General features: G+C 42.1%; 1 protein-coding gene and 1 pseudogene across 6 annotated transcripts in view; one reads left to right on the forward strand and one right to left on the reverse strand.

The window, feature by feature from the left end:
• The window catches only part of DUSP16 (dual specificity phosphatase 16), an 84793-nt gene that overhangs the window by 17238 nt on the left and 48090 nt on the right, over positions 1-19465 (reverse strand). For all 6 annotated transcript variants that reach the window (XM_036457832.2, XM_036457836.2, XM_036457834.2 and 3 more), the window contains 2 exons: positions 16789-17381; positions 15727-15865 (listed from right to left, as the gene is read on the reverse strand). In XM_036457832.2, coding sequence (XP_036313725.1) covers positions 15727-15865; positions 16789-17016 — 367 coding nt within the window. In that variant the 5' untranslated portion in view covers positions 17017-17381. The remainder of the gene's footprint in view (positions 1-15726; positions 15866-16788; positions 17382-19465) is intronic.
• On the forward strand, positions 17926-18601 carry LOC118730136 (annotated as a pseudogene).

Raw genomic sequence — 19465 nt, forward strand, 5'->3', positions numbered from 1 at the left:
AAGTTATTTAAGCCCCCTGGCTATTAGTCTCCTCATCTGTAAGTAGGGATAATGATGTTACCTACCTTATAGAGTTGTTGAGAGCATTAACTTAGTTAATACATCTAAGTAGCTTTGTGCTTGCCACATAGTAAGCACTCCACAGGTATCAGTAATGATTATTTCTATACTAGAAGCCCGGTGCATGAAATTCGTGCACTGGAGAGGGGGGGTCCCTCAGCCTGGCCTGTACCTTCTCCAATCTGGGATCCCTCTCGAAATCTGGAACCACTGGCTCCTAACTGCTCACCTATCTGTCTGCCTTATGCCCCTAACTGCTCCCCTGACAGCCTGATGGCCCTAATTGCTCTCCCCTGGCGACCTGATCCCCCTAACTGCTCTTCCTTCCAGGCCTGATCCCCTAATTGCCTAACTGTTCTCCCCTCCTGACCTGATTGCCCTGCCTCATTGCTCCCCGATGCCAGCCTGATCCCCCTAAATGCCTATCTGCTTTCCCTTCCTCTCCATGCCCTTTGAACCCCCAGCACAGGCATGCTAAGAGCTCTCCGCAGCGGCCCGCCTGCTTCCTGATTGGTCGTTATGTGATGGTGTCCTGGTCAATTTGCATATTCCTCTATTGTCAGTATGGATAGTGATCATTCATTTAGGATCTAGCCTCAAATCCAGGAGGCCTTCCTCCAACTTTTGTCTACAGCTTATTGTTTAGCTTCATCTTGTTAGGATTCACCAAAGACAAAAGGTGAAAAAAGAAAGCAGTGCTTCTAAGGTTACATTTCCCAAAGTGTGCTCCAGAGCACTGGTATCCTGCAGGAAGTTGACAGACCAGATACTGGTCCAAAAAGTAAGAAAAATACAGCATATCACATGTCCCTGGGAGTGTCACAGCACACATTAGCATATCAAAGGCTCCAAAAAGTAACTCCAAAGAAACTAGTTTATTGAACTCAAATATTATAGTTTCCCAAACTTTTTTGATCATGGAATTTTCTCACTCATCTCCCCTCCTAAAATAAATAGAATATTAGCTGAAACTGGTTGGCTCAATGGATAAAGCATTGGCCTGCGGACTGGAAGGTCCCAGGTTTGATTCCGGTCAAGGGCATGTACTTTGGTTGTGGGCACATCCCCATTGGGGGGTGTGCAGGAGGCAGCTGATCGATGTTACTCTCTCATCAATGTTTCTGACTATCCTTCTCCCTTCCTCTCTGTAAAAAATCAATAAAATATTTAAAATATACATATAAATCTTAATGGAACTCACACTTAATGAAACACTATACTGGGGCCATTGCAACTACAAAATAAAGTCAATTAGAATTCCTACACCTGCAAGTACAACCCGCATACAATCTCAAAAATAGGGGCCAGCCATTGTTGGCATGTATATGAGTGTCGCTGTTTAGAATTTATAATTTTATTCATTTTCAATATAATTGCATAATACATGAGGTTCTCCACTTCAAAGTAGTTCTTATAACAAATATTAGAGTCTCATCATTCTTCACCTAGCTTACACCTACCCAGCAAAATAATTGACATGCACTATTTATATATATAAAAGCCCAAACGACTGAACAACCAGTCAACCAGTCGCTATCATGCACAATGACCATCAGGGGGCAGACGTTCAATGCAGGAACTGCTCCCTAGTGGTCAGTGTGCTCTCACAGCCAACCTCCTGCAGCCCCTCCCCCCAGCGAGATGGCACTGATCATCCCGATCATGGGCCAAGTCGAGTGACCCCACCCATGCATGAATTTGTATAGCATGCCTCTAGTTTTGATTATAACTTAACTGTAGGAGTTTAAATTTTAACTTCTATTAACTTCTGTGGTTCTGGTGTTTCTCTAAAGAACAGTTTTGTGGGTTGTTTTTTTTTTTTTCCTATTCTGGATCCTAACAGTTCATGGGATGATCTCTCATTTAAATCCAGCAAGATAATATTCTAATAAATGGTCTCAGAGAAAAGAGAAAACAGACAAGCCAAGGAAACTTGGCTTGGATTCCATTTTAAATGTGTAAGTAACCATACTTACAACTAATGTAAGTAACCAGAGAATTACCGGACATTTACCATGTGACAAGCATTGCTCTAAGCACTTTACAAGTATTTACTCAATCTTTACAACTACCCTACGAGGTAGGTGCTATCATTATGCCCCTTTCACAGACTTTAGAAAAGGTTCAGAAAGACGGCAGAGACCAGCTGGCAGAGCTAGGACACGAGCCCCGGCAGTCTGGCTCGAGACTGTACCCTTGATCGCTATGCTATTCTGTTCTCTAAATACTACGGATCAGCCCTTTCTTGGGTGTGGGACAGTCTTGCTGACGTCCTCGGAGTCCTCCCCTCACACGCCGTGCCCTGCCAGGTCTCAATACCAGGCCAAAAATGTCCTGGGCCTCTCGCAGACAGATGGAAGAACTTGCCTCCCCAAAGCTGTGTGGTTCAAAAGCTCCAATGACAGAAGAGAGGAGGAGGAGGTCTGACATGACCAGAAACACCGGAGACGCTTTTAGTGCACTTCACAAGAGAGAGAGCTGACACGTACACTGAGTCTCTGGTGGGTGTAAGAGCTACACCGCGATGGTGAAGCTATGGCTACATCTCGATGGCCTCCCTAAGGACAACTTTCCGAGGGGGACACACTTCTGCAACATTCATGAACCAAGAGTCCAGGCCCAGCTCCCCCATTGGTGAGTACAGTGATCCTAATCACTCTAACTTCAGTGGACCTCAAAAGTGAGGTTCTCTTAGGACAGAAATCTATGAGAGAAAGAAACCCGTAGTCGGACTCCAAACAGAACCCTAAAGGCAAACAAAACAGCAATAGCACATTGTTAAACACACTATAAAACAAAAGGAATCCTTTTTTTTTTTTTTAATCTTTTCAAATAATCTCCAGCACAAATTGCAACAACTTAAAATATTTAACAGAGCATTCACTTAGTGTTCAGTCCGTCTTGAAATGTCCCAAACCACAGCTCCAAGTCACTTGCAGAAAACTCGACCTCGGCCAAAGGGCACATTTTCCCTGATCTTTATCTAGGACAAGGTTCCACTCTGCTGACATCCTCCTTCATTGACAGCTTTTTCCATTCACTGACCTTTCATTCATCGTTGTACTTCAGTGACCCCAGTTTCATCTCATTAATTAACAGCAGATGAGACACTGCCTGGTTTCCCCAAACCCTTGAAAAACTATCTGTGGCCTCATCAGCAACTCAGCTTAGAAATATGTCTAAAATGTCCCACTTCCTCTTACAAACTAAATCTAATAAGAAGAAAAGTCCAACCCGCTTACATAAACTTTTTGTTACAAATGGCTGACACAATAAAGAGGCACCTTATCCACCCCTGTCATGGCTCCAGGCCGGCCATCCCACACACTCCACATGAGTTACATTACAGGAAGACATAACATCAGTTCATTACCCCTCTTTGTTTACTGTGAAAAGCAGTACCGAAACACTGATAAGCTTCTTGAACAAGCTTTAAAAGTTTTTAAAGTTATTTAAGGACTTGATTTGCCATCCAATCTTACCAAATTGTTCCTATCCCTAGATTTTACGATGTTTATCATCTGGGAATGTAGAAAATAAAAAGTCATATGACCCATAAATGTGCCCTAAGAGAAACAGGGATGGGGCCTGACAGAGATGTGCACACATGTTAAACTCTACAGATCTGGATGAACAGGCAGACTAACCGCAATGTTTAAATCCATATTTCTTTAGTATACACACACACACACACACACACACACTCTCTCTCTCTCTCTCTCTCTCTCTCTCTCTCTCTCTCTCTCTCGGCCCAATGCATGAAATTCATGCATAGGATGTGTGTCCCTCAGCCCTGCCTGTACCCTCTCCAATCTGGGAACCCTCAAGGGATGTCCAACTGCCCGTCTGACATCCCTCTCACAACGCAGGACTGCTGTCTCTCAACTGCTCGCCTGCCTGCCTATCTTTCTGATTGCCCCTAACCACTTCTGCCTGCCAGCCTGATCACCTCCCAACCACTCCCCTGCCAGCCTGATTGTCCCAACTGCCCTTCCTGCAGGCCCAGTCACCCCCAACTTCCTTTCTCTGCTGGCCTGGTCACCCCACCCCTTGCAAGCCTGGTTCCTCCCAACTGCCCTCCCCTGGTGGTCATCTTGTGGTGGCCATCTTGTGTCCACATGGGGGCAGCCATATTGTATGTTGGAGTGACAGTCAATTTGCATATTACTCTCTTATTAGATAGGATATCCTATCTAATAAGAGGGTAAATAGAAATTAACTGCCACTCTGTCACAAAGATGGTGGCGCCCATAGCCACAATATGGTGGCACCCAATCTCCTCAGCCTTGCCAGAGTCCCCCATTCCTGGGGGGGTGGGGGGGGCTGCCACTGAGATCGGGCAGCGTGAGCGGCCTGGAGGAATGCTTGCTTCATCACCACAGCAACAGAGGGCCTCTGGGCAGCGGGGCGGAGCAGCTGGGGCAGGACGCTTGCTTCGTTTGTCACCACAGCAACACCCAGGCACTGAGGGCCTCTGGGGACAAGGGAGCCGGCCCACAACCTCCATGGCCAAGTGCAGGCCCAGAGAGGAGACAGCAGGCCTGTCTCCTACGGAAGCAGCTCAGGTCCCTCCCACCTCCTGTGGAATTAGCGCGGATCCCTCCCGGCTCCTGTGTGGCTTACTGTGTACGATATCACGCGATGAGCTACTAGTATGTGTGCGTGTGAATGTGTGTGTGCAGTTCATGTGCGTGTGTGTGTGTGTGTGTGTGTGTGTTTCTGTCACTCTCTCCATCTCCAGAGGAAGGGAGATGCAAAGAGTGATAGAAACATCAAGGATGAGAAAGAATCATTGACTGACTGCCTCCTACATGCCCCCTCCTGGGGATTGAGACTGCAACGTGGGCAAGTACCCTATGACCTCCTGGTTCAAAGATGGACACTCAACCGCTGACCCACCATGGCTGGGCCCATATTTCTGTTTGTTAGCCTTCCACAAATCCAACCAATATCATACAAGTTTATACATAAAAACATGTAATACTTTGGACAGAGAAAATATTTCATATAGTTTTAAGGCACTCATAATTTATCAATCACTCTGATTTAACAACAACAACAAAAACCTCCTTCCCTTAAGTGCACCACCTTCACAATTCCAATCATAAATACCATTTTTTTGTGAAAGCCAATGTGAGCACCATTCAATTTTCAGAGGGAAAAAACCTGCCAAGTAAAATAAAATACATATCACAACTCTACTAAACAATTCCAATTAGTCATTATTTTCTCTTCCCTCTGACCCTTGCAACCAGCTATAAATCACAATGTTCTTCTTAAAATGAAAGAGTATTTACATAATAAGCAAAAGTAGTACTTTACTACAACTTAGTGATGGTTGTAGTAAAAGCTGATTCCATTCCTTTAGAGTCGGCTCCCTGCAGGGAAAAGCACTTCTCCACGTAAGCAAACAGGTACCAGAGCTGCCCAAAGTGGGAAGGAAGAATAAAGGCAACTCACTCCCATTTTGTGAATGGATTCCACGGCTCTATACAAAAATAGTATTTACAACAAAGCTCTACATTATGAAAAACATTTTTCTAAAAAGTCACATGCAAATTTATCTCTGTATATTAAATAATGTTCACATAATTTATATAGTTTTATAATTTTTAAATACAGCTCTCCTGTCATTTAATCCTTTAAAAAACAAAGACCCCTTTTTGTGCCATAAATATAACCCATTCATTTACTGATTCTAGAATGTTTGGAGGAATTAAGTGGAGTATACACTGCACATGTAGAGAACAGTATGTATAGTTCTCTCCATACCGAAAATAAAAATCTGCTTCTTTGCTACTGTCAAAGGAGTCAACCCTAATATTAAAAAATGAAATGCTGAAATGCACATTTCACAATAAAGTGTTGTAATTGTTATTAAGAGTAATTACTTTCTGTTTTATTTTGAAGTGACTGATTCAGGCAACTTTGTCCTCTAGCTACTTAAAAACAGACTAAAGTATGATTACAATTCTTCCAGGGCCCACAGACTGTATACATGAAGGGCTGAAATTAGTTAAGTAAATTGAAAACAAAAATAAAGGCAACATAATTTTATATCCCCAAAGAAATCAAACAAAAATATATCACTGTAATATTTCAATGCAGATAGATTGGTCTGGGTAAGCCAGGCCACATGGGTTTGAGCAACAATTTCAAAAAGGGTAGAGAGATGGCCTGCTTTTCTCAATAACATCAGCAACACTCCATTTGTGTTCTATCTACTCAACTCTCCACTGAGCAGGCCTGAAGCAATAAACAGCCCTGAAGAGAAAAATCCCAAATGACATAAACCATTAGTTTTAAACTCATCCCAACCATTCTACCCACTCGAGAGGAAAGTGAACAGATATGCATTTCTGTAGAGACCCTCCAGAAAGTCTAATAAGTAGCCTCTATCTCCCAAAAGGTATCCCATAAATTATTATACAACTCTCACCTGGGGAATGAGAAATTCTATCTAATCTAATTTTGAATTAACACAATTATCACATATACTGTATAACAAATGAATCAAAATTTTCAAAGTACTATTGTAAAACAATCACTAAATACTAAAATAATACAACTTATAATTTCTTGTAATTCATAATATCTAGGTCTTATTTTTCCTCAAGATAACATTATCTAGATTAATTCAATTGGCAAAATCCAAAAATCTCATTTAGTAAAGTTCTCAGAAGATGTAGTGATATTTTTACTATTTTACTGGCATTTCAAATAGGCAATATATAACTATGTCCAGAAATTCCTCCTCTTTAAACACACACACACACACACACACACACACACACACACACACACCTTTTAATAAATGCCCTCCAACAAAGATTGATCTAAAAATGCAACCAAAATAACCAACCAAAAGGAATAGGAATATGACCAGAATCTACCACTTGGCTGAATAAATCAATTAGTAGGTGAACCAAATTCACTGACTGGTTTTCTCTGGTGACTTTAAGCATACAAGATAATAGCCAAGCAAAGAAAACCCCGAGACTTCCCAAGAAGGAAGGATTTAAAAGGCTTCAGCATGGAAGGGGTAAGTTATTAAGGAGATCACATTAGCTCATTTTCACCTGAAAAAACAAAGATTTCCAAATCTGTATTTTGGGGCTTCGTGTCTAACATTTTCGGCCTCCTTTGGTCATGTTCATTCCGAGAATTATTGGCGCTTTTAAAGTAAATACAAAGCCATATCTCCTTCTCTTTCATTCTGAATCCCTTTCATATCAGTGCCATTATTCTCCCAGTCTCTTCTATCTGTCCCTTCCTTTGCATTTTCCTGCTACCACTCTAGTCCTCCATCTTTGCACCTCATTCTTAGGTAAATTCAGTAGTAGCTCTCTCTGAGCCACTTGTCCTGTTTCTACTCTGCTGCCAGATTAAGAATCCTAAAATAAAGTTTTGATGTATTCTCTGCTCCCATATAGAATAAAGTCCAAAATTCTTAGCCAGACATTCAAAACCATTCATAATCTTTTCCCAATGTATTGTCCAACCTAATTTTCCTTTGCCTTTGGCAATTCAGGCTTTCCAATCAATTTTATATTTCCTTCCAAAGCACAGGCAAGCACAAGTCACACGTCTCCTATAGCAGTATATTTCATTTTTACTCTGACCAATACATTTTTTTGTTAAAACCTTCTGAATACTTACATACACTCACCACTGAAAACAAGTTTCACAATATAATCTTCCTTACTATGTGAGTTGCTCTAAGATATTATACTTCCAATTCTATCTGTTGCATTAAAAAAAAAAAAAAAAAAAAAAAATTCCCTGCCTGGCCGGCATAGTTGAGCATCGACCTATGAACCAGGAGGTCATGGTTTGATTCTTGGTCAGAGTACATGTCCAGGTTGCAGGATTAATCCCCAGCTGCTCAATGATTTTCTCTCATCATTGATGTTTCTCTTCCCCTCACTCTTCCCTCCCAGCCCCGCAACTCTGCCTTCTCCTTTCCTCTCTGAAATCAATAAAAAAAAATTTTAAAAATCTTCCATGACCAGTGAGTGTATCTAGATATGGCCTTGCCAACTTAAGACTTGTATAAAATGGATAGCAATCATCTGGCAATGAGTATTACTACTGACCTAGTCTTGTGAATTATCTACATGTGTGTGTGCTATGACCTCTTATTTCTCCAGCTATAATACATTGTGAATTTCATGTGGATAAGAATTACATCTCACACTCCTTTGTTTGTAATCACCTCAGCATTTAGCACAGTGCTTGGCACATAATTAGAATTCAATAAGTGTTTATTGAATCCTTCCTTGTTACAATGAATAGCTGTTGATGGATATAAGTCTTGTATATTTTTGGTGTTCAAAAGGATTTCCTGATTCCATTCAAAGCCGAAAGCTATGTGGGCAAGGGTGGGGGCCCAGAAACTGCTTCCTATTCCTAGACCACAATGCCCTAGGAGACTCTCATAGTGAGAGGGACAGCACAGGGCAAGAAAACATTTTCTGCACACACCCTCCATGTGGTTCTGCCTCGTCCAGGGAACTGTACATGAGAGGTGGAGAGAAGATTTTTCCTTGATGCCCTTAAGTCTAGAGAGTCCAGTAACCCCTCCATGGTCACCCCGGATGAGGATGAAGTGGCTGCTGGATATGTCCACAGTGACCAGCCCAGGGCACAACACAATGAGACTGTCAATCAGGAGATAATGCTATGAGTCAGGAGGAAAAAGAAATATGAGTCTGGTCTCTGGAGAATGACTCTTAAGAATCAAATTGACTAACTAGTAAACTGTCCCTGAGTCACCATACAACTCACTTCTCAGGCCTTCTATGTGAAGCTCAAAGCTTTCTAATCCCCAAAGCAGGCTTCTATCAACAGTCCTCTCTGGCCAGCTGCACACTTCCCTGGTGACTTCATAGAATAGTACGGAAGTTGACGGTACCTGTCCATAGGGTTCACACGTAAGTTCAAAAAAACATTTAATGAGCACGTACTGTGAGCTGTACACAGTGCTGGGTGAAGGGGACAGTGGTAACCAAGACAGAAGCCCTCTCTGGAACTGTCAGTTTAGTAGGATACACATTAAACCAAATAATTAGATGAATAATTAATTATGGTAGGTAGCCAAAGGAATGTATATAACAGTGGAAACCAACTTTCCTGGTAGCTAGGGAAGGCTTGACAACCTCAGTGAATCCAGCAAGACACACAGAGGTGGGTGGGGAGAGGCCCAGGGAGTCTGATGCTGCAGGCTTGGAGCACTGAGATAGGCCTGCAGAGCTATTATAATAAACAAACCAAACTGAAACTGAGGGCTTAAAGCAACATGAGATGAAGTTAGGCAGGAGCCAGTCTCTATAGGGCCTTGTGAGTCAGTTAAGGATTTCAGGATTTATCCTAAGAACACTGATGTATATTAAACTAGAGTGATATAATCAGAATTACATTAAAAATATAAAATAACCCAGGGCCTGTGTGGCTCAGTTGGATGGGCATCATCCCATGCATTGAGAGGTCACATGCACTGAGAGATCAGGGCCTATGCCTGGGTTTGGAGGCTGGATCCCCAGGAGGGGACATGCAATCAATGTTTCTCATTCCCTCCCCTTTCCACTCTCTCTCTAAAATCAACAAAAACTTATTTTATATTTATAATAAAAATAAAATTTTGGCTACAGTATGAGTAATGGATTGAAAGATGGCAAGACAGAAGATGTGAGAAGACCAGTTAAGAGGCTCCTGAATCAATTTGAGGGAGGGATGATATTGGCTTGACTTAGTTGGTAGCAGAAGAGCAGAGGTCAGAAGAAAGCTGTGGCGATTGAGAGGTGACAGGAGCTGCAGCTCAATCCCCAAAGGCTCACAACGCTGACCAAAAAAGGTACAAATCTGTCCTTCTGCTTTGAAAGGCTTGCGTAATTTGATTTCATTTCCTCTCAATTCCTATTTCTCCCCTTCACAAAAAAATCCCACTCTAGTTCTTGCTGCCTCATAAAATCTATGTTCATTCCTGACATTTTAAATCATGTTTCCCCCCCTCAGCTAAACTGTCAAGGACCTTGCCCACCCAAATCTCACTCATCTTTCAAGGTTCAATTAAAATTTCACTGCCATAATAAAATCTTCCCCAACTTGCACAGACTACGCGGAGTCATCTCTTATCGCTACATAAATAGTTTAGCACAGGATCACATGCTTCTCTGTTTCACCCACGTAGGTGTGTTTTCCCAAATTAACCGCTAGGTGCCCAAAACAGAGGCAAGCCTCCTGCATTTCTGGTATCCCACCCCCCAGAGCCCAGCCCAACCACACGAGTGCCCATCAAATGCTGAGAGGCTGAATGAAAAACTGGCGTGGCTCCAGAGCACACGATGACACTAACACGACCGGGGCAAGAGAAGACTGATGTCACCGCTGTCATCGAGGGTGCTTTTGTTTGCCTTGTGCAAAATAGCAGGATGAGGAACTGAGGAGCTATCTTTAGTCTGGTCTGCAGTCCATTTTTTAAAAAGACACAGCCTCAGGCATTATGTCAGCCACTGGTAGCTGGGAAATGACATAAACTGGCTTACCACACACTGGCAGGTAGCAATTGGAGAAAAGACGATCCAATTTGGATAACCTCATGCAAACGGAAGCTCAGAGCAGAGCCAGCAAATACACGGCAACCAGTAGGCAAAACAGCACCTGTTTTTAGTCTGTTTACAGTGAGTCTCAGTCACTGGCTTTTTAAACAGGAGAACTGCCAATTCCTGAATAACTGCAGTACTTTTACTGAATTCCATTAATATCCCTCTCCTTTACCACCAGGATTTGAAATGGGATGACTGAGAATTTCCCTTCCATAGATGAAGGGACAGAAGAAATGCCACACCAGACAACAGAGCCGATGGTAACAATAGCACATACTGCAAAATCTATAACCAGAACCATCAGGCTCTGCAGTATGCCCCATAGGAAGAATAGCAACTTATTCCATTAAAGCAAAGCTAGAACTGCTGACTGACTCCAGATCCCTGTTAAATAGAAAATTTAGAGCTAGGAGTGAATACTTTTTTATTCACTCCTACATTTTTATTCACTCCTAGCTCACATTTAATAAAAATGTATTCACTCCTAGCTCTAACTTCCCTACCAAATCTAACTCAAAACAAATAAATGTGTATTTGACCTTTAACCACAGCAAACATTAATCTAAGACTGTAGCTGTGTTCAGAGATGGAATGTTTATAAAAGCCCTTAGCGTTGTACCTAGCACTGTACCTAATAGTAAGTGCTTAATAAATGGCATCTTCTGTCATGATTCAGAGCTATACTTCAGCATAGAACAGAGTATGCAGACATTCACTTGGTGATCCCCTCTGGCTAAAATAACTTAATGCTTTAAAAATTTCTGTATACAGAATATTTTTATATATTGCTCATTACATAAAATGTGAAGAATATGACTCGGAATCCACAGAGGCTGAGAGAGAGCTACCACAGAAAGAGCCTTTCAGGACAAGCCTGGTGTGAAATGGGCGCACGGGTCCCCAGTCGGCTCCTGATGCATTCCAGCAGACCCTGGAATTACTGCGGATATGGGCCTTGGGCTTACAGTGAGGACGGGGAGGGCTGGGGAGAGTCACCCAAGGGCTCTGTTATTTTCCTCGTTTGTAAATGAAAGGGCTGAAGTCTGTGATTCATTTCTGGTTTTTTGCTGTAGGGTTATCCTGTGCCTCGTCACAGGATAGAAATAAGTACTGTAGAATTTTAAAAAACTGCTGTGGGTGGGTCCCTTCTGCTTTTACTCAGAGTTATAACAGTAAGAAAAGAGAAAGAAATAAGAACAGTATTTTTCATCTGTAGGTTGATCTTTATTTTTACTAAAATAACCAATTCATTATTCTTTTCTCTGTTAGCAAATTCAGTCATTTTTTTCTTCTATTTTTACTTTCAAGTTGGTACCCTTAGAAACAGAACAAAGGCAAGTAGAATAGAGTGATATGTTATAAATAAGTAAAGGACAAGAACTAAAATTATTTTTTAAATGAAACTAGTTTTCTGTCATTTTATTGATTTGAATTCATAAGTCTTATTTTTAAAGATGGCTGAGAGGATGTACATCTTTAACTGTGTTTATTTAATAACTGACTTTGAAATTTTTAAGTGGAAAAGTGGGAGACTTATGGCTAAACAGAAAAATCAGTTGACATTTACATATATAAATTTATTTAGACCATTCTCAATTCAGTGGATTCAACAACTTGTATTTCCCTAGGAGTAGCGTGATGTTTTAGAGCTGTTAGCTCTCACTAAAGTTCAGTATTTAAGGATCACCTAAATTAGCACTGTTTAATTGCAAGAGTATTATTATTAAATCTTAAAATCATGTTTAAATCTACATACACAAACGGAAACATTTTCATATCAGATACTTTTCCCATAGCAGCAATATGCCTGCTCTATCTGAATAATACACTTTGGAAATTATTTCAATACATTCTCAAGTTTTGCTCCACTTTTAGTTTCATTACTATTTAATATAATCATTTATATTCTAAGCTAATAAAATGAATCATATGAAATATAAATGGTATAAACCTATATGCAAGCTGATCCTATTAAAAGCTTAATGTGCTAAGTGTCCAGTCAATTGGTTGTCCATTCAACCAATCAAAGCGTAATATGCTAATGATATGCTAAGGCTGCCCAACCACTTGCTACGATATGCACTGACCGACCACCAGAGGGCAAACGTGCCAACTGGTAGCTTAGCTTGCTGCTGGGGTTTGGCTAATTGGGACTGAGTGATATGGGCAGGACACATCCTGGAGCCCTCCTGCGGTCCCTCCCGGGCTGGCCAACCTCCCACGTCCCTCCCCGGCCCCAACTGTGCACTGGTAGGGTCCTTCAGCCTGGCCTGCACTCTCTCAGGGGATGTCTGAGAGTCCATTTTGGCCCAATCCCGCGGGCCAGGCCAAGGAACCCCACTGGTACACGAATTCTTGCACCAGGCCTCTATTTATATATGAAATATTTATTAAAAGTTTAAGAAGTGCCATGATCAGGAAGCTCGGTTGGTTAGAGCGTCATCCCAATGCACCAAAGTTGCAGGTCAGATCCCCAGTCAGGGCACATGCAAGAATCAACCAATGGCCGAAACCAGTTTGGTTCAGTAGTAGAGCGTCAGTCTGTGGACTGAAAGGTCCCAGGTTTGATTCCAGTCAAGGGCATGTACAATACATTGGTTGCGGGCACATCCCCTGTAGGGGTTGTGCAAGAGGTAGCTGGTTGATGTTTCTCTCTCATCAACGTTTCTAGCTCTATCTCTCTCCTTTCTTCTCTGTAAAAAATCAATAAAATATATTTTTTTAAAATCAACCAATGAATGCATAAACAAGTAGAGTAACAAATCAATGTTTCTTTCTATTTCTCTCAAATCAATTTAAAAAGGTTTTTAAACTTAAGTAGTGCTAAAGCTCTACCTAGTTTGACTTAGTGGATAGAGTGTCAGCCTACAGACTAAAGGATCCCTAGTTAGATTCCGATCAAGGGCACATGCAGGGTTGCAGGCTTGATTCCCAGTAAGGGGAGTGCAGAAGGCAGCCAATCAATGATTCTCTCTCATCATTGATGTTTCTATCTCTCTCTCCCTCTTCCTTTCGTAAGCTAATCAACCTATACAAAACTCTTTTTTTTTTTTAAGTGCTAGAACTTGTGGGGAGCTCAAGATAAACAAGACATGGTCCTCAACTGAAAGAGAATCCAGTGGGGAGTTAAGCTAACAAATAAAAAAGATACATCTATATATATAAAAGCCTAAGCGACCGTTATGACCAGACAACCAATGACTGGCCGGTAGCTATCATGTACACTGACCACTAGGGGGCAGATGCTCAATGCAGGAGCTGTCCCTGGTTATCAGTGCACTCCCACAGCCAACCTCCCACAGCTGGCCAACCTCCTGCAGTCCCTCCTCCTGGCCAGCCAGCCCCAATTGGGTTTGGGCGAGATGACCCTCATCACCCCCAATCGAAGGTCAGGCTGAGGGACCCCACCCGTGATAAATTCGTGCACTAGGCCTCTAGTAACAATATAAAATTAAATAAGATTTAAAGATAAAAATTAAAGACTTATGCAGGGTAGTATAATATGACTATCAAATTAATCATTCTGCTTAGAATACTGACTGGGCTCAGAAAAAGGGAAAGTTGTTCAGGCAGGGGTTAAGGTCCTGGCTGAGGAGAGCCGCAGGTGTGGCCAATACAGGCAGAGTTCATTGCAGAACCGAGTTCTAAGTCTCAGGCCTAGGCTTGGGAATCCAGTCTCACTGGTCTCATTAACAAGATTCCAATGCAAAGTCCCTCACAGCGGCCACAAGAACATGAAATGAGTTCCCAGACTCACCAACCTGGTTTGGTGGAACTCTACTAACAGTTGTCATATTTACTCCCAAGAAAAGAATGTGCCTATCAACCAGAGCCAAAACCTAATACTATAATTCCGAGTTACAAAATTCTGAAAACTACATTCTAAGAAAAACTGGCTTCACTGAAGAATACAAGGGAGAGATCAGACAGAATCATAGCATAAACAAAAGGTGTGGCAATAGCTGATCTGAAAGAGACAAGAAACTGCCCTGTTCTTTGGGAACTGAAGCAAAGGCCAACAGAGAACTGGAGACATAGAAATCTTATCTAAACCTGCACAGAGTTTAACAGTGTTCACACACCAACAACTGATTAATCTTACTCTCTTAAAACTGAAATGTTTATACTTCTAACAACAAATTGCCAATAACATCAAGTTCACTCCACCCTCCTTGCAACAAAAGACTAAAGGTGTGAAAATGATAGTATCAATACCTTGTGTTTTTAGATCAAGGTATTTTTAAAAGCATTCTTGCCTATCACTGTGGTAGAATCTGCCAGACACAACAGCTTTGAGTTAAAGGTTACTGTGCATTGTCACACTGTATTCCCAGCTCTGTGATCCAGTGTGTGAAAGGGCTTTATCAGGGGAAGAAAAGGATGAACATTCTGCTTTGGAATTCAACAAGACAGAACTCCCACACCACCTTTCCTTCGGGGAAGATATAAAATATTTAGTCTTCCCATGTACTTTGTAAAAATCGTCTGGTTGCCTACCATTTGCAAGATTTCCTCTCAGTTGTAAAAACAAAACAAGTAAATATGTTTTAAAATATTTCCCTTATCAGAATAAATAGTCTACATACATCCTCTCTCTTCCTCTTTGTTCACAATGTCCAAGAATTGTGATCTGATCGCTAGAGTCCACTTCAACTATAAATGTTTAATAAGAGTTTGATACCAGAATACTGATCTGGTTCTTGCCATAGGAGGTGGCAACTAACACCAGAGCAGGAGCTGAGATGTAGAGCACCTGCTGTTCCTAGATCGTGGAAAGCAGCTGGTGTTGAGCGCTCTATGTGGCACACAGAGCTATCTATGGGGCACTTCTAGCTAATAAATACCAAGTGAAGGGGCATTTGAACTAAGTCAAAAATTCACTGGCCACTGTGTAAGGATGACAGTATTTGAGCAATAGAATAGTTACAGCAATAAAACAAATCATTGGCCATTATAACTTCTAAGTGGTGACGACCCACTGTACTTTGAGCTCGCTGTGAAGCAATGCTTACTCAGAGTTCAGTGCGATCCCGAGTCCTTTCATTTCTGCCTCAGGCCTTACCTGCAAGCAGGTGGACGGAGCTGAAGCACTTCTCCAGTTTACCCAGAAGTACGGTGAGAAAACAGTCTGAAGATAGAGAGGCAACATCCTGGGAGCTCTGATCATAAACTACAACCTTCTGACTGCAATCAATGTCGACCTAAAATGCAAATGTGTGAGACTGTTAGGAAGGACATGGAGAAAAATAATCCCAAGAACTGCTGGTGCTGAAGCAAATGAGTGTTTCCTGTTTTCAACTAAAAATCTGAGGGGAAAAGAAAAAAAACGAGATACAGTCAACTTACTGGATAAACCTAGCATACACCAGGTATATGGTTTAAATGCTTGTAAAAATCAATTTTTACAGGCAACTTGATGCTATTTCTGTGTAGATGTGCTAAAAACTACTTGGCTTTAAATCCTTAACACTCTAAAAGGGTAAAGCATAACAGTCCTTGAAATAAAAATCATTTAAAAATGGTTTCTATATAACAAAGAAATCAGTTTAATAAAATTAAAACATGAACTCACTTTGATTCCTAAAAAAAAGAAATAGCCTTATCTATCACAAAGATGACATTTTGGACACTAGGAATAACTCCTTGAGGATAATATGCTTACGTCTTGACTAATGTTACCTTACTTTCCCATAAATCAAAAGCACTTTCTAATGTATTTTTTCTATCTTTCCAAGGCAATTGAAAAGAATGATTTCCTTTCAATAAATTTGTAGGTAATATCAAATAATATATTAATGCCTTATCAATACATATACTATTACATGTTAATACATAATTACCAATAATTAATAATTATTAACTATAACTTTGTATTAGTGTTTAATTAAAAAAAAAAACAACAATTTTAACAAGTCATTAATGGAAAAGCAGTCCCTGACCAAATTAAAACAAGTTAACCTCTCTGTTTAGAAGTGTTCTTAAATGTGACAGTTTGGTTAATAAATTTATTGAGGCACCAAACTTCCTCAAATTATTTTCTCCCCTTAAAGTGAGGCTTTGTTTAAAAATTTTCCCCATTCAGTGTGCCCATTTATTCTAAAAAAGAAAAGAAGAAAGCATTTACCTTATGTTTTGCTGAATGCTGGATGAGTTCTGTAATTAACACTTTGTCCTGTTGCAACCTTCGCTTCATAAGCTTGGAACAGTTGATATTAATGGCTTCCAAAATGTGGGATGTATTGTATTCCACAAATGGCCGGCTATCAATTAGCAGCACTTTTTCCGTTCCACTTTCCAGCAGAGCCACCAAGCTCTCAGTAACAATTTGAGTCCCAGTCATCTCATGGGCCATGGCAACAGCAAGTCCTCTTTTCCCACCTCCTCCTTTAATTTGCCACGGTGATGTAATGGTGGTGTGCTCAAAGGCTCAGCCACTCCATTGTACTAACATGTATGAGGTCAGGCTGGTGGTAACTGGCAAAAGGAGAGTTAAACCCATTTTCAGCAAAAGCCCTCCAAGTGAATGTCTCTTTCTCTTTCCTGTTGATGTGCTCTTGCAAAGGATTCCGTCCACAAAGCAGCCCCTCACATTTGATTCATAAAGAGATGACTGGAATAACCATCCCACAACAAAAGATGCTTTGGGGCAGCCGGTGCATTACGTCATTCTTTACCTTTGCTCCCTCGCTCCAACAGCTTGGCACTGGGCTGAAAAGCCTTCATGAAGGGAGACAGACCGACAGAAAACAAAACAGGGGGTCAAAAAAAGAAAGAGCATCGGATTAGAGAGAGTGTATGATTCACAATATTTACTCCATTAATCTAAATCCATACTTGATGCCCTGTTTCATTTGAACAAACAAACAAAAAGGACAATTGGGTATGACTTCAGAAAAGCATTCTAATGATAATTCAGTTACACCCCAAAATATGAAAACACAGAGAAGACAAAACAAGACACGTTCTTGAATTATAATCACTAGGGGCCTGGAAGGAAATGAGTTGCAGCATGAAATTAAAAGAGCTGTATAAAGCTGCTTGAAGTTTTATTATTCCAAATGGTTATCCGCCCTTTTCTTTGCTTATTTCTTAAAAAATAGTACAAAAGAACAATAGCCTAGAACCAGGGTAGCAATCCCCTATTTTCAGAACAACAACAAAAATATTTTCTGGCAGCCACGCCCCTCCAGGGGACTGCCAGCAGGATGCGCCAGGAGCGGGGGCGACCACATGGGAGGCGGCGCCTGGGTGGCCGCGCACCATGGGGAACTAGCAGACCATCTTCTCGGAGGAGCAGCTGGACAACTACCAGGACTGCACCTTCTTCCATAAGAAAGACATCCTCAAGCTGCACGCGCACGGTCCTACCAGCTGGCCCCCAACCTGGTCCCCATGGACTACAGGAAGAGCCCCATCGTCCAGATGCCAGAGCTCCGGGGGAACCCATTCAAGGAGCGGATCATGGAGTTCTTCTCGGAGGACGGTGAGGGCAACCTCACCTTCGACGCCTTTGCGGACATGACGTCCGCGCTCTGGGAGTCTGTGCCCCACAACCTAAAGGCCAACGACACCTTCAAGATCTACGACTTCAACACGGACAATTTCATCTGCAAGGAGGACCAGGAGATGACGCTGGCCCTGCTGACCAAGTCGGAGCTGGAGGACAGGATGGTGCTGGTGTGCGACAAAGTCATGAGGAGGCCGACCCGGACGGCGACGGCAAGCTGGGCTACTCTGACTTTGAAGTCATGATCGCCAAGGCACCCAAGTTCCTCAGCACCTTCCAAGTCCGGATCTGAGGACGGCTGAGGTCTCGGGCCTGGACGCCCACCATCCGTCCACCTCTGCTGTCTGCACAGTTTTGACCTCCCGGATCCCATGATGGGAGCTGCACCCTCCAGGGCTGACACCCATCTACATTTCCTCGTCCCTTTCAGCAAAAAAATCCTTCACCGGGGAAGGAGGGCTTGCCAGGCTCCTGTGGTCCAGCCCAGGCACCACAGGCCCTCCCTCTGTCCCTCGACCACCCCTGTGCCTGGTCCTCTCCCCTCAGAAATGCCCCCCCCCCCCCCGCAAGGGGAAGGCCAGGCACCTGAGGGGAGTGGGGGGGAGGAGGGGAACCGACCTGTCCATGTACTAGAAACACAATCCGGCCAACCAGGGCAAAGGGAGAAGACCACGAGATTTTTTAAAATATATTTTTATTGAATTCAGAGAGAAAGGGAGAGGGAGACAAAGAGAGATACATCAATAATGAAAGAGAATTGTTGATTGGCTGCCTCCTGCATTGCCCCCTACTGGGGATGGAGCTCACAACCTGGGCATGTGCCTTGTAGGAATTGAACCGTGATCTCCTGGTTCATAGGTCATCGTTCAGCCACTGAGCCACACCAGCTGGCTGGGCGATGATCAGATTTTCATGAACTATGCAATATTTTTGTTTTGTTTTGTCTATTGTTTTTTAAATTCTTTATTGTTTAAAGTATTACATGAGTCTCCTTTTTCCCCATTGACCTCTCCCTCACCACACTTCCCCCAAGCACAAGCCCTCACCCCCCTGTCTATGTCCATTTGTTTTGCTCATATGCATGTATACAGTACAAGTCCTTTGATCTCTTACCCCCACAACCTCCGCCTTCCCACATAGGTTGGACAGTCTGCTCCATGCTTCTATGTCTCTGGTTCTATTTTTGCTCATCAGTTAATGTTGTTCATTCCACAAATGAGTGAGATCATGTGATATTTATCTTTCTCTGACTGGCATATTTCATTTAGCATAATGCTCTCTAGTTCCATCCATG

Source organism: Pipistrellus kuhlii, unplaced genomic scaffold (genome assembly GCF_014108245.1).
Source record: "Pipistrellus kuhlii isolate mPipKuh1 unplaced genomic scaffold, mPipKuh1.p scaffold_m20_p_3, whole genome shotgun sequence".
Classification (NCBI taxonomy): Eukaryota; Metazoa; Chordata; class Mammalia; order Chiroptera; family Vespertilionidae; genus Pipistrellus; species Pipistrellus kuhlii.